Source organism: Centroberyx gerrardi, chromosome 18 (genome assembly GCF_048128805.1).
Source record: "Centroberyx gerrardi isolate f3 chromosome 18, fCenGer3.hap1.cur.20231027, whole genome shotgun sequence".
In the NCBI taxonomy this organism is placed as follows: Eukaryota; Metazoa; Chordata; class Actinopteri; order Beryciformes; family Berycidae; genus Centroberyx; species Centroberyx gerrardi.
Window position 1 is genome coordinate 7,111,912 of NC_136014.1, and position 15,764 is coordinate 7,127,675.

A 15,764-nucleotide genomic window follows, 5' to 3' on the forward strand; every position below is an offset into this window, starting at 1 on the left:
CCACATATAACATCTGCCATGGACACTAACATCCAAAGTATCATAAATACATAGATTTTTATATATGGGTGGCTTCAGTGAGAATCGAGCCCATTAGCCTTGCAGGGTTAGTACTGAGCGACGCAGCGTTTTTTGTGATTATTACAGTAAAAGGTGTTTTTTTCCTAATAAAATTGCAGAAATTGGTAAAAAGCCCAGCAAACAATACTAAAGTGACATTAAAGAGATACCAAAAATGGGATTTTTGTAGTTACTTCCCATTAAGAAAGAATCAAATATAACCACTTCCTATGATAACAAGCATAGGCCTACTGCATATCACAGCAAAAAATGCTTTAGTGCTTTTCTTTTTCCGTTTTATGAACAGAAAAGTGGGTGCAAAGTTCCGACAAAGAAAAATGCTGTGCTTGGATTCCGAGCATTTTTCTTACAATTTACTACATTTCAGAATAGTACTTTACAGATGCAGGATAAATGAATTCTACAATGGGTAACATGATAGTGGAAAGAAGCAGTGAGAGAAGATAAGGGAGAGTTCATGATGAATTACTGGGGCTGGGCTGAGAACAGGGGTGTGTGTTATGTCCTTGCTTTATTGCTGTGACTGTGAGCAATAAACAACACTTAGCTTGCAGCCTCCAAGCTGTAGAGGGCTGCTGCAGGTGTTTTATGTTCGCTGCTTCTCTCAGTTCTTGCTCGGCTCAGGCTATCAAAGGCAAGTGGGATGTTTACAACTGAGCTTTGGTGAGTTTGTGTAAAGCGGATGTGTGCTGCTTCATTATATGTTTACTTATAATTTTCTTAATTTACTTCTGAAAGCTTACAACTTAAAATTTGTAGGTGAACAGAACAAATACTGATCATCTTCAAGCAAATCCGGGTGTAAACGTTTAACTGGCTATGCCCTCGTTCCTTTCTGTCCTCTGTCCCGTGTGTGTGTGTGTGTGTGTGTCAGTCTGATAAGCTACACAGAGCAGTACCTGGAGTACGACCCCTTTGTGACCGTCCCGGAGCCTTCCAACCCCTGGACCAGCGACGACTGCTCCTTCTGGGATCTGGAGGCCAGGTACAAAAACCAGAAAGCAAAAAAACCCAACAGAAACAGACTCATCGTTCTTCCAAGTACATAACATTTACACTTCATGCATGAAGAATTTAACTCACACATCATGTATGAGAGTCAGAAACACAATGCAAAGGACATACAATGCTGATTATGTGCAGTGGAGAAGAGTAAAAATGTCCAGATGTAGTGGACAGTAGATTATACACAATTTTGCTGTGTTTTTCCTTATTTTGCTGTTTTTCATTTTCTTTATTGAATTAAAAACCTACATCCTTTGTGTGCTGAAACGGTTGAAAAACGTTCCCCTCCATGTTTTCAAGTTGCATATATGGAAGCGAATATTCAGCTTCTATTGCCCAGGTCTGGTCTGAACCCTCAGAGACATCTAACTGTGGGTTGATCTCAATTATTTTTCTCTTCTCTCCTCACCAAAGATCATATTCAATCTCAAACCCCTAAAATAACACTGTGTCAGCACCCTGCAACCTCACTGCAAACATCCACCCTAAAACTGAATCCATGTGTTACTCACAGGATCACACAGTGACAGCTCAATCAGTATGTCTGAACATGAATTAACTTTCACTTTAATAGCACTCCTGAGTCCCGGACTGGATATTTACAGGTAATTACTTTGAGTAATTAGCCATTTTCTGAAGTAGGCGAAGGAGAGTCGAAGGTCACTCTGCAAAATGCCCCCCGGCCCTCTGAAATTATTAAGATATATGACTTAATCAATCCAAATCAAATAACCCGACTCAATTCATCATTCCCCAGTTTGTCGCGGACACATATAGGGCAATGTCAAGTTATTGATTGGCTATTTCATTATTATCTGGAGATATGAAGGTAGCATGGCTGCACTGTTATCTCTTGGAGAGGGCGGCCCCATAATCTCTCAACACTTTGTATTATCCTCTGAACTCCTTGAATAATGCAGGAATTAATTAGAGCCGACGTATAATCATTGCGCCTAATGTAGCTTAATAATGCAGCTGAATTGATTAATTGCAGGTTAGGAGAAAATGTCCCATGTAGAGATTAAAATGATCGGGTGTCAGATGAGCGTTCGTTATAACATGCGGCTTTCCAGACACCGATATCCCAGCAGCATTAGCGCCTCTAGACGTCTCAGAGGCCAATCGAATTTGAGGATTTTAAACGTCTCATCGCTTCCTCTGGTTTCATCCGTCAGCCACCTCCCGCCCTCGCTCCCTTTCTCCCCCCCCTCGCGCCGCAATCTCCCTGTAATTTAATCGCTTTTAATCTTTTTTTAATCTTTACCTCCCTGCAGCAGCTTCAGGTTGATGTTTACGCTGCCTGCTTCCCTCTCTCTCACTCTCTCTCTCTCTCTCTCTCTCTCTCTCTCAGTAAGGAGCCCAGTCAGCCGCGGGTGAAGAAGTGGGGCTTCTCTCTGGAGGAGGCCCTGAAGGACCCGGCGGGACAGGAGCTCTTCCTCAAGTTCCTGGAGTCAGAGTTCAGCTCCGAGAACCTGCGGTGAGCACAGTGAACGCTTAAAGTTAGAATCTGCAACATTTTTAAATCGATAAATGTCTCCATCGCTGATTAATATCACACAATAACAATTCAACCTACACTTGCATGTGTTCCAGATACTGGCTCATATCCTGGTTCAGGTCTTATTTGGGATATACTGTTTATATACACCTTTAATAACCCACTCTCTAACATCTCTGTATCCATGGACCAATCCAACCCACCAATAAACAGAATCTCTGCCAAACTGCGTTCTCCCACCAGTGATTTAACCAGAGACGTGAGCTAGTTTCTATGCAACACTGACCAACAGGATAACATATTAATGTATCAGTATCCTGGATAATATCAGAATATCACAGGTACCTTATCCAGGTTTCTTATATCTTTTCACCTAGAAGCATCAAAATAAGTCTGCAGAGAATTTTTGGAACCTCACTGCCATCACCTCCCTCTTTAACTGGCTGTTTCAACACCGATGACAAATTTCCATGCAGAAAATGTTCACAGCAATAGAGGAAAAATGGAAACTTTTACACTTTTTATGTGTAAATGTTCAAAAAGCCTCTTTAGGAGAAGATAAAACTTAAAAAGTAATAGGATACAGCAGTACACAGCAATACAAGCACAAAAATAGAACATAAAATGAGCAATAAAACAAGTACAAAAGAACAATGAAAGCAATAAAAGTAGAATTTAGTAGTAGACTGTAAGGGTGGGTAGTATGGATTACCTACTTACATGTATGGATTTACTTACAGATGGGTTATTATGGCTGTCCTGCATCTTTCAGCATTTGTTTTCTCCACAGAACTTGAATGGATATAACGGTCATTCCCATTCAAATCAACATTCCTGGATGGTCGGAGTGGCGGCCATTTTTATGTGAACCGTTGGGCTAGCTTCCATATGATATAAACCGATTTATGGCAAGTCACTGAGGCGAGACATTTTGCAGCAAGGACCAAAGCAGCTTCTCTGTCACCTTGCTGTCATGGTTTGCTAGCATGCTAATGTTGACTAGAAGAGCTAGCGAGAGAAGCACAATCTTTGATAAAGCTACGTTAGTACGTGAGTTTTCACAGTTTGCTAACAGACTCATCTGCTCAGTTCTCAAGCAAGTTTGACAGACTTTACAGCCTTAACGCCCAGACTTGCGTTGTCACCATAGCAACTAACCATTAAAATTACATACCGGTAATTGTCATTTTATGCTGTACTAGCCAAAATACCAAGGCAAACAGTGGAAGGACTGTTCTGTCCATTGAAGTTCTGTGGTTTTCTCCAATGAACACCTTTGATTTGGAAGGAGACTTTTAGTTAGTGGAACACAAAGCATGGATTAGCTCGTATCTCAATTTGCAGACTGGAAATTGACATTTCACTGTCAGCTTGACGACTGGCTGGCCCCACTTTTTGTATGGCAGATAAAAATTGGGGGAAAAAATGTGCAGTCTAGTCATCATCCATCAATCCTCTTACTTTCAGCTTCCTCCTCATCTTACGGCTTGAAATCAATCGCTCTCCCACGGTGTGAGAGAACTGAGCTAATTCTGACATCCCGACCCCCCAGCACCGGCCCTTATCTGCTCTGTTCCCGTCCCTCCCCCCCTCCTCCCACCTCTTCCCACCTCCTCCCCCACACACACACACACACACTCACACTCACACACACACACCTCCCCCTATCTGGTCCAATGGCCCCCGCCAGGCAAAGATAACACATAATACCCAGCATGGCTAATCACCCATATCCCATGTATCAGCTGTGGAAGAACAGCAACCCTGCAGCACTTACAGGTGACTGGTCTCCCTCGCCCTGTGTGTGTGCGCGCGCGTGTGTGTGTCTTTATAATGATTAAAGTTGTTTATTTCACAAGGTTGTTGTTTACTGATTTGGAAATGTATTAAATTCATCATTCATTCCAACTGGCAAACACAGATACATCATGTTAACCCCTTTATGCACCAAAGCAGCGAGGTGTGGGTGTGTCTGCACGTGTGTGTGTGTGTGTGTCTGTGTGTATTAAAGCACCTCTAGAAGCCAGAGAGAGTGAGTGTGTGTGTGTGTGTGTGTGTGAGTGAGTGAGTGATGCTCTCTCTACCAAAGAGGAACCTGCCAGGAATCACAGAGGCTGGGAGTGGGCAGGGGAGATAGCATGCAGGTTGCTGATACCTTGAAGCTACAGTGGGAGATAAAACACTCTCTCTCACACTCACACTCACACACACACACACACACACGCACACACGGTATGAACATCACACCCCTATCCCCATCCACCCGCAGCTATACCACTACTCCTCTCACCACTGTCTCACTCTCTCTGTTTCAAGACCTTTAATTGCTTTTGCTTTTATGAGGGAGCCTTTGAAAAGGCACTTTTGACAGAGAGAGAAAGACAGAGAGAGAAAGACCCCCAGAGGTGTTTCTCTCTGTATTGCCGAGCCAGTCCACAGATCAATATAGATAGATAGAAACTAATATTGGAGGCAGTTAGCCAAGTGTTGTGCTCCATCCACAGCTCTCTGCTGCTTCTGCTGGTTAACACGGCCAGCCACTCACTTTCCTGCATTTCGGCTACCTGTGGGTCATTAAAAAGTCTGAAAAAGTCTTAAAATATATGTTCAAAATCTAAGTCTTTAAAAATACTAAAATGTCCTATATAAAGTTAAGAGGTCTTATTTTTTCACAATGTAATGACCAGTTTGTTTTGTGTTACATGTTAATACAGGAAAGCGTTAGTTGTACAATATGCAAAACATGTTTCATTCATTGTATTTTTTTTTTTAATTGGTCTTAAATTGAATTCCAGGTGGCTTAAAAAGTCCTTAATTTGTCCTTCTGAAACCTGCAGACACCCTGTTAGAGTTAGACTGTGTTAAAATCCGGCTCATTAACTTTGATTCATGTTCTCTATGTCTCTCCCTCACCTTCCCTGTCTTTCTCCACTGTGCCCTATCTGCCGTAGTTAAGCAGAAATGCCATAAATAATCATTAAAAACCTATACATGAATATAAAAGCAATTATGGTTGCAGTGCACAACCCTAATTGCAGTGCATAGCCATTTCAACAAGTCTGGGTCAGCATTAAATTATAAGTTATATTATATTTGCTTGAATTCCACTGCAGGTTCTGCCTGCAAAGCAAAAAAATGTCTATCATAACAAGTCTTTTAGTCTCATCTTCACCCCACTGGCAGATTTTTTTTCACTCGCTTTACGAAAAATACGATTTTAAGACTCGACACCAGACTAAATGACTGTTAAGATGGATCATTTCTGCAGTGTGAAAGAGCTGCATCCCTCCTGCCTCCGACAAACAGCTCCCACAGATGGATACTCATCTGAGGTGCGTTTGATTTGTGCCGCTGCAGGTTCTGGCTAGCGGTGCAGGACCTGAAGCGGAGGCCCCTGCAGGAGGTGGCGGACAGGGCGCAGGAGATCTGGGCCGAGTTCCTGGCCGAGGGAGCGCCCAGCTCCATCAACCTGGACTCCCACAGCTACGAGCGCACCAGCCAGAACCTGAAGGACCCGGGACGATACAGCTATGAGGACGCACAGGTGGGGAAAACACAGGATGCAGTATGGAAGACTGAGGGAGAAAGGGTTAGGGTCACAATTTCCATTGCTTGAGACTTGACTTGATGCATGAAGAGAAGACTTGAGATTTGACTTGACTTGGGTTCTGCTGACTTGGGACTTTGACTTGTACTTTGATGACTTGAAAAGGTTTCTAAAGTCTTGACAAAAGATCTTGTGTTTGTGTAAATGACTTAGTTCTAAATGACTTAGGTCTTGTTCCAGCAGACGACTGAATTGAAATTCTGTTTTCTGAATTTGTATGGAATGATCCTATTAAAACCATATTGCATTGAAATATTTTGCTCTCTTTAAGATATTAAATTGATACTGGACTCTTGATTTGATTTGTTCTGACCTGACTTGGTGTTCTACATTTAGACTTGGACTTGACTTGGTAAACTACATTTAGACTTGACTTGAGACTGACTTGGGATTGTAGTGGTGAGAGTTAAACCTTAATAGTCGTTCTTATACATGCTCTAATTGGGAAAATTTCTGGTAAAATAAACTAAAGTGCACTAGAAAGTAAAATTATCTCTCCCATTTTTTTAATAAGATATTACGACTCAACACTAGATTAAAGACTTAAAGACAAGATAAAAATGTTAAGATGGAATTTTTTGCAGTGTAATAATGGAGAGAGAGAAACCTAGGATCAGACCAGTCATCCTTATACATACTCTTATTGTAGCATTGAAGGTAGTGAAATAATTATGGGATATTATTCTATTCTGCATTTTGCCAGGAACCTCATGGAACCCCTTCAAAGACCCCTGGGAGTCCCCGGACCCCACTTTAAAAACCGCTGCTTTAGTTCTTCACACAACAAAAACAAAGAAAAAAGTAACTAAAATCACCTTAAACCCCCCACACCCAAACACAGAAATAATATCTACAACTGACATTTAAATACAGTCAGACGCTCTTCTCTCACTGTGCATATTGCGTTCTGCAGCCGCCAACATTAATAAATGTGACAATATCATTTCTGACAGAATAATCCATGTAGTCCAGCTTAAGCCATGCAGTCTCTTCCAGCATTGCAACAGCAGACAAGCCCTTCACCTTAATCCTACCAGTCAGCCGATTGGCTACCTGGCCTGACCAAACTGAAAATTCAATAACACTAACAATAACTTAGTGCCTTTTTATGCACATAATACACATACAAACCACATACTGTTTCAGCTCATTATCTTCAATAGTGTTGTTATGAATTTCCATTGGCAGGGCGCTTCCCCACAGATGATGTGATTGCGATCTGATCCCCCAGGAGGAAAGTCTTTTGAAATTGTGCTTTTAAAATATGAAGAGCAATCGTGCGCAGATTCTTTCTAAGAGAAAATATAGAGGGAAGGAAAAAAAGAATAAAGGAAAGGAAAGTGAGTGTTACAATACTTTTAACATCCCTTCACTCTGATTTGCATTACAATTGTGACCTTGCAGTAATGAGTGAGGGTGTGATCCGCTGTAAAATCGCAGATAACAGGCCATCATGTTTTATATGGGCTATGAAACTGTCCTCACTTATTAGGTGCTAATGAGTATTTCTTTTACTGTTCATGAACTTGGAATTATAAGGTTCTATCTAGGTGGAGTGCAGTTCTGAGATAATGAATATCAAAGATTTGACCTCATCTGGCAAAACTGTTATGTACTTTCTATATTTTTGAATATTCAACCCCAGAAGTTTTTCTTTTTTAATAGCACCACACAAGCATAATGTCACATTCAAAGATAATGAATATATGGTTAACTCAATTCTGATAAAAAAGTCAGAGAGAAACTTAGAATTCCAAGTTCGCAACTTGTTTGTAATTGAATTGTTTATCCTCTTTTGTTGCTCCGTCAAGGACTTTGTAATGAAGTCTAAATAGATTTGAGAGAGCGACTGAGTTTGATTTAATGAAGAATAATGCTGCAGTATTTGCGGATAGGACAGATGGGGAGTTGGTCTCTGATGGAGGACGGGGTCCTAAAAGACCTGTGAGAAATACAATTATATATGTATGTATGTATATACTGAAGAAAAAAACAAGAAAAAGTCCAAATACTGTATAGCATGAAAGTGCTCTTCAGAGTATCCCTTGTGCTCCGTGTGACCAATAAGTGTTACATTGTTCTGTGTAAATCCCAATCCACAACGTCTCCAAGACACCCAATATTGAATTAGTCAGATACCCCATGAATAAACTCTGCTAAACGATATAATAAATGATCAAAAGGCAGTGACAGTCGCTGCCTTTTGATCACCAGATTGTTCTGTTGGACCGCATGCAGTTTTGGAAAATGTAGGCTGGTGTAAAATGCATATAAAGACAGCATGACAAGACAGTAGCCATCTAATGGTGCATGGCACACTTGACATAGAACAAGACAGAACAGGACACGGCAGCCACCTAATTAGACAAGACAAGACACTCAATGACAAGAGACAAGGGACAAGAGGAGTAAAAGATCTAATATTGTACACAAAAGTGGTAACTTGATACATTGTATTTTTATTTTTATTTCAAAGACGCATATAAAAGATGCATTTTCCTGTTTCGATTCATCACCTCCTGAGCATCGAGATCATTCCCGACCACATGGGCTCACATCCCAAACCAGGAAGTCTCTTGTTCAGCCCAAACGCGACTTTGATTAAAAATAAGGCAATATTTTTACATGAAAATGGATCTTGGAATGGAAGAATTGCATTTTAAGTGCCAATAGTCCAATTCCCTTTTCCCTCTCTCCACTCACTGCAAGGGTCAATTCTAAGCGCCATTCAGAGTGGTTATCTGCCCCTTTTAATTTATATCTCCTCAGGTGATCTGTGTCAGCAGTGCCTCTTTAGAAACTCCATCTCACTCTCTAAGTCTCACACACACACACACACACACACACACTGCTGACTGCCTCATTTGTCTTTCTTATACGCTCCACCAATATAAACTAATGGGTTTATATTGTAGAGTGATTTCCAGAGAATACACCTCGGTAAGAGACAGAGAAGGTGGGGGGCGAGGAGGAGGAGGGTGGGGGGAATTTATGTCAAATTTCCCCCCCTCCTGTTACAGGTCTAAGAGGGAAGAGTTAAATAGCGTCGGCGTGGCGTTACAGCTGCCCCTCTCCCTCAGTGACTATCACACTGGGTTTACCCCGTCCTGAGGTAGCCTGTTTCACACACCAGTAGCACAGGCCCAATATACTGAGGAGACCTGCCTTGCTCCTCATTTTGGCCCGCCTTCACACCCATGCATCTTCTCCCCTCTCTCTCTCTCTCTCTCTCTCTCTGTCTCTCTGTGTCTCTCTCATCCTCTCTCTCCAGGACCACATCTACAAGCTGATGAAAAGCGACAGCTACACACGCTTCCTGCGCTCCAATGCCTACCAGGACCTCCTGAGTGCAAAGAAGAAGGTGTGTGTGTGTCAGTGTGAGTGTGTGTGTGTGTGTGAGAGAGAGTGTGCGCTTGTGATCCCATGGGTGAATCTATGTGTACATATTTTGTAGAATTGTATTGTATAATTGCATGTAATTTTGTTGATGTAGGAATTGAAGCTTATTCTACTGATAGGTTTCCCTGGGTAGGAGCGTCCACTAAATGCCTTAAATTGAAATGTATATGTGTGAGATGTGACTACATGCAAATGCTGAACTGTTTTCCTTCCCCACCTTGCTCTCTGGTTCTTGTCTCCATCTCTGACCAACATGCAGCCTGAAACGGAGCAGGGGCGACGCACCTCTCTGGAGAAGTTCACTCGCAGCGTGGTGAGTATCTCTCTCCCTCTGCTGTTCTCTCTGCAAACTCCATTCATTAAAGCATATAAGGCATGGCAGAGTCCCAGCATATAGAGCAGTATCATCTGTCAACAAAAACTAGAAGCCCAGTTACATCAACTACATTTCTGGGGACAACTGGAGCAATGACTGATAACAATATATTAAGGCTACACACTATCAGTACAGAGGGAACATTGGTCCTGAATCGTCCTCTGCTGATTCTTGTTTTTTAGATATGGCCTCCAAATAAATCTGTAGTGATTTTTGCTTGGAATGTATGTTCCTTTCACCATTATAGTGATGAAAACTACAAGATAAAACTTGGACTTGCTAAAGCTCATACCCAATTGACGCCTATGCTCAGTAGTTCTGAGGTTTCCACTAATGTACAGATGTAGCCACTGTGTAATTCCCACTTTTTACTAAACTACTGCTGCACTTAGGCTCCTTCCCTAAGAGAAATGTTTGAAAAAAGTTCAACTGTATGACATTCAAGAAAGAATTGCCTGCAGGAATAATGTGGGAGAGATGCAGGATAAGGGAGTTTTACAACGTAAGATGCTTGCTAACAAGGAATTGTGGGTAATCAGGGATTTAAGACATCCCAATGTTAAACCTGGATGTAATGGCACTACCACACATGTGTGTGTACAGACAGGACACTCACAAACTGCCCTCTTGGCTTCGTTCATGTAGCTTTTATGTAAAGACTTGTTTATTCTCATCTGCTGCATGAAAGAGTGCAGAACATTGATGATTTCTTTAAACCCTGACACCTAAAGAGTCTACACAAACCTGCAACCATAACAAAATGGATAACGTATCACTCGGTTCAGACACGCTCTCTGAACATGATGAATTAGAAGGCCATAAATAAAGAATATGTGGGTGATACAAGAAGGGGAAATGAAGTTCAGCCAGAGTGTAAAGGCTTAACTCAGTCGCTCTATCCTTGGATGTGTCTTCTCACTGATGCAAGTCTGCCTGGACTTCATTTATCTAACTCATAGCCCACACTGACATTCCCTTGTAGTATCATTGCTCTTTTCATTCACTCGCAGTCTATCATTCGCTTCAAGCGCGTCAACGCCACCACTCGGTCTCAGGCACCTTTTTATTCTTTTACACAACTCCATTTGTATGCCAGCCAGGTCCCTTTTTCTCTTCCAGTCCTCCCTCCCACGCCGCTGCAGCCACTTTAAGGGAAAGCTTTTAACTTGACATCACTTTGACGTCCTCCCCCCCGTCCTCTTGTTTCCCCCCTCCAGGGCAAGTCGCTGACGGGCAAGCGGCTGACGGGCCTCATGCAGTCGTCCTGACGAGGCCTGGGCCTAGAGTAGGAACGGCCGCGCCCAGAAGAAGCTGCTTGCCCCCTGGGGGGGGAGAAGGACCCCAGGGTGGGTGTGTGTAAGTGTGTGTGGGAAGGCGGGTGAGGGTGCCACAGGAGCCTGGACTTGCTGGACTGGACCGTTGGACCCGGCACCGCCGCCCCCCTCCGCGTTTTAAAACTGACCGCGGATCAGTTCAAGAGGACCGACAGCATGCAATAAGTCACCTAGACCTGACACCAGGACAGTGCTGTCACCGCGCAGAGACTAAACACTCTTCTTCGGGGGTTTCTACTCGATCCTGTAACCAAACGGAATGTCAGGCTTTGTCGTTTCTCTCTATCTATCTACACTCATGTTAATACGATAGCTGAACGGGCTATCCCTTTACTTTCAGTGGTATAAACAATGGAATGCTTGAATGCCTTGACTGATGTCCAAATGAGACTTAGAGTTAATGCCGTAGCTAGCCGTCTTATTTCACGTCATTCACTGGGATGATATAAGGGAAAAGGGGGATGGAGGGGGAATCACAATAATCATCCGCACTCCTGAACTGAGTTTCTGCTCGCTCTTCACGTCGATGGTTTGCATTTGACACGCAGTAGGTAGTCGGACTGCATATTTTAATGGTGGTACAAGTGGGGTAGTGCACCGAGTTTATAGTGAATAAGCTTTTTTGACCAACTTACCGTTGTGTGACCCGTCGGCGCCATAAACACTGATGTCCCGTATTTATAGTACCATTACAGTGCGTGCTTACACAAGTAATAACCTGTGACATTTTCATACAAATGAATGTCCATTTTGCTATTTTGCTAAAACAGAAAATCCAAGGAAAAAGACGTCACAGTACTTGGACACACTGTTTGAAACATATGACCACTTTAAGCACACTGTATTTTTAGTGGACAGTACTCAAACGCCTCATAACCCCCTAAATACTGAACACGCAAAAGGTGCAATCTTCTTGTCACATAAAGATATGTTGATCAATGGACTTATTTGTCAAAGAGGTGTATTGCTTTCCATGGGTGCGCTGATGTAACATTAGGCTTTATTCTATCTTCTGAACATTCCACAACAACCTGCCCCATCTCTGAACACAATGAGGTTTTAGCGGGTGGACCTCTAAGCATTTTTCACTGTCTGTAAAGAGGACCATGATAATAAAGCGGGAATGCACAATAAAGAGAGGGATTTGGCCCATTATTTCATTTCAATCAAGTCAATTTCTCAATGTGAGGAGTGTCCGGTGAGTGACTCTTTGCAAAGAATGATCACTGATGTATTTTGATTACAGTTCTATTGAACAGCTACATCATGTTTCTTTTCAGTCACATGCTGCTCTCTAGTGCTTATGAGATGTAAGTGCTGTTGAACATCTTCACAAAGGGATATTAATCTGTTGCAAGTGGACATCAGTTTGATTTATGTACCAATTGACTTCTATGGGGGTATACTGCCATCTAGTGGCCATGTCACAGCTTCAAGTGGAAATGGAAGCGGATCTCTCCATTAGTTCCGAATGTACACTTGCAGGACCAGAGAGCAAATCTGATTTACTGTTATATTTGATATATTTCACAAAGGGTCCTTGAGGGTGTCCCCAGCAAAATGAGGAATAGGTTAATTTCATGTTTACTATACTCCTTAGAAGATACTACAGTGAAAGAATGTATGAGGTTTACTGTTCTGATCACAAGTCTCACTATTCCCATTATAACAAAAAAACAATCTTAACATGTCATTTGATCTAGTGCTCAGGATTAGTATTTTATTTTTCCTAAATCTTGTCAATGGGATGAGATAATTCCACTTGTTTCCAATGCAAATCAACTTGATTCCAGAATTTGCTTGATACTAGTGGAGTGATTTGCCTTACTCTGTCATTTACTTCTAGAAAATTAGATCTAGAAAAGTGAAACTGCCCTGAAAAAAAAGTAGAATTATATCAAGGACCAACAAATAGATCTGCATTAGATGATGGATCCCCATTTAATAAGATTTTGTCATAAAGGAACCACATCTCAGTAGATTTGTCAGAATTTGTCACCTGTTTGGCTTAATATGAGACTAAGTGACTTCTGTCATGTCATTTAAAATGTGTTAGGATGCACTACTTCCCCAAGGTATAGTACAGTACATTGGTTCTCAAAGTGAGGTCCAGGGATCCCCAGGGGTCCTTGAGGGGATTCCAGGGGGTCCCCAGCAAAATGAGGAACAGAATATTTGAGTCATCCCAATAGAGAATGTATAAGAATGACTAATCATAGGTTTCACTCTCACCACTACAATTACACAATTAAACCAACAGCTAAAATCTTCCCATATGGGATTAACTTCAAGAGACTGAATCCTTTCAAATGGGGCTCCATGGCCTGATGAGAGTCTATTTGGGGGTTTGGGAAATAAAACCATTGGAAGAACAGTTGGTACAATTCTGTACCAAGTCTAACAGCAAAAATCTACCCAGATGTGGTTCCTTTATGACTAAATCAAATGGGAATCCATGGTCTAATGCGGATTTACTTGTTGGCCCTTGATATTACAAAAGTTTGGGATCTACGGAACTTATATGAGACTACAGGAGAATTCAAGATGTGTCCTAACCTGTTTAGAGTTGTAAAGAGATTGTGTTCTTGTATTCTTCAGTCCTTCCTCCCACTTTCATTCCTCTTTGTTGCAGCCTTGTTTCCTTCCATCCTTCAGTCCCTCTTTCTTTCCTTCCTTTCGTCCCTCTTAACTTCCATGATTCCTGCATTTTTCCTTCCATGTTTCCTTTCTTTCCCTTCATCCATGTTTCCTTCCATCCTACCATCAAGTATGCCTCCTGTTCTTTTCTATGTAAACACACACACACACACACACACAGGTATATAGCTAAGTAATATGCATTATAAACTGTAGTATAAACTGTTCGTTTAGCCGATTTCCAACCTATTACACACACAATGTTTTACACTGGTGACAGCACAGTATCAGCAGAGCAGGTGCTGCCGGAGCTTGAGGGTTTTAGTGTGCTCCTTAAGGGCAATATGGCAGCTGTGAAGAAAAATGAATGGCTAAAATTCAAAATGTCAAGGGAATTTGTCTCATCATCACATTCTGCTGCTAAAGCAAAGGCAGGACAATCTGTTTGATGCCAACAGAAATATATTTGCAGAAACTGCTGATTACATGTCTTCAACCACACCATGCAGAACACAGGATGCCGCTAAGTGTCCTGCAGAAACCTTGTGCCTCCGATTTTGCCATCTTGCCATTTTTTCTCGCAGTTATTGCCTGCTAACACGAGCTCCAGCTTGTGGGGAATTTGGCCTTAATGACCAAACCAATCGGCTGATAAAACACTGTGAAATGTTAAGAAATGCATTAATGGATAAATCAAGCAGCCTTTCTCAACTCATTTAAAGGGAACAAGGTTTATGAAGGACCCTGATGAAATATCACTGATGTAGAAAAATCACAGCACAGATATAAAGTATAATTTTGAGTTAGGCTGCGATAAGTTTGTGTAACAGGGGTTTAATAGTAAAACTGCACGATTCTATTTACCCTGTTCTTTCACTTCAAGAGGCACTTCACTGAGAAAAAAGCTGATCCACATAATCACACATATAGCAATGAATAATTAGCTTGAATGTGTTCCCCGAGTTGAGTATTATTGTAAGCACCTTTAAGCACAGCGCAGGTCTCAATACAAACATCCTAACTTTATACCTTTGCATGTGACTTGCTGGACAAACTAGGGTTCCTATACATTTTGCATTTCAAAATACTTTTCAAGACTTCGGTTTGTAGACATTACAGATTTATTGACACACAGTCTTCGTCAGCTGCTAGCAACTGACAGTGTGAGAGTGAATTTCAAGACTTTTTTCCAAACTTTCCAATGTTTTTGGAGAGAGTTTTTTTTATTTTCCCACTTTTAAAACTGCACCACACAACTTCGCACATTGGCGGCCCCAAATGGCAGCGAGAGATGATGTGTAAACTCTTCTTAGCGTCCGGTGGAGGTGGAGGTAAGAGGTTTCCTGCCAGCGACCAAACCCGACAGCAAAATTTCATTTGGCCAAATAGGATGAATCCACAGCGTCCAGCCCCACTTTGTGAGTTAGGCTGATAAGACGGGCTTATTTTTTTTTTTTTTACATAAAAATCTTGCCTAGTGCAGCTTTAAAGGCCAGGGAAATTGCCAAAATAATTTTTCTTATACTTTCCAGGCATGTGCAGGAATCCTGGCCAACTGTAAATTGCAGCCATACTCCACAGGGAGATATAAGGACAGAGTAGGAAGTGGGGTGGTGGAGGGTATTAAGTTAGGCAGCTGCAGCGGGGCAGGAGAGCGGCTGGACTCCTTTAATCTCCAGAGCCTTGTTGAACTGCACCTCCATGGTCTTAGAGGCCTTGGTGATCTTCAGGTTCCGCATGCAGCCTCTGAAGGAAGCGCTGGTGGAGAGAGCTACCTGACGAACTCCGTCTGGAGAGAGAGAGAGAGAGAGAGAGAGAATGCAAACT

General features: G+C 42.0%; 2 protein-coding genes across 2 annotated transcripts in view; one reads left to right on the plus strand and one right to left on the minus strand.

Moving 5' to 3' along the window:
* Positions 1-11,234, plus strand: part of LOC139917775 (regulator of G-protein signaling 6) — an 86,022-nt gene extending 74,788 nt beyond the window's left edge. The window contains exons 12-17 of the mRNA XM_071906964.2: positions 956-1,066; positions 2,438-2,563; positions 5,942-6,128; positions 9,463-9,552; positions 9,850-9,903; positions 11,184-11,234. Coding sequence (XP_071763065.2) covers positions 956-1,066; positions 2,438-2,563; positions 5,942-6,128; positions 9,463-9,552; positions 9,850-9,903; positions 11,184-11,234 — 619 coding nt within the window. The remainder of the gene's footprint in view (positions 1-955; positions 1,067-2,437; positions 2,564-5,941; positions 6,129-9,462; positions 9,553-9,849; positions 9,904-11,183) is intronic.
* A 3,147-nt stretch (positions 11,235-14,381) lies between these two features.
* lama2 (laminin, alpha 2) overlaps positions 14,382-15,764 on the minus strand; it is a 168,922-nt gene continuing 167,539 nt past the window's right edge. Inside the window, exon 75 of the mRNA XM_078290077.1 lies at positions 14,382-15,726. Within this exon, the coding sequence (XP_078146203.1) occupies positions 15,566-15,726 (161 nt within the window). The 3' untranslated portion in view covers positions 14,382-15,565. The remainder of the gene's footprint in view (positions 15,727-15,764) is intronic.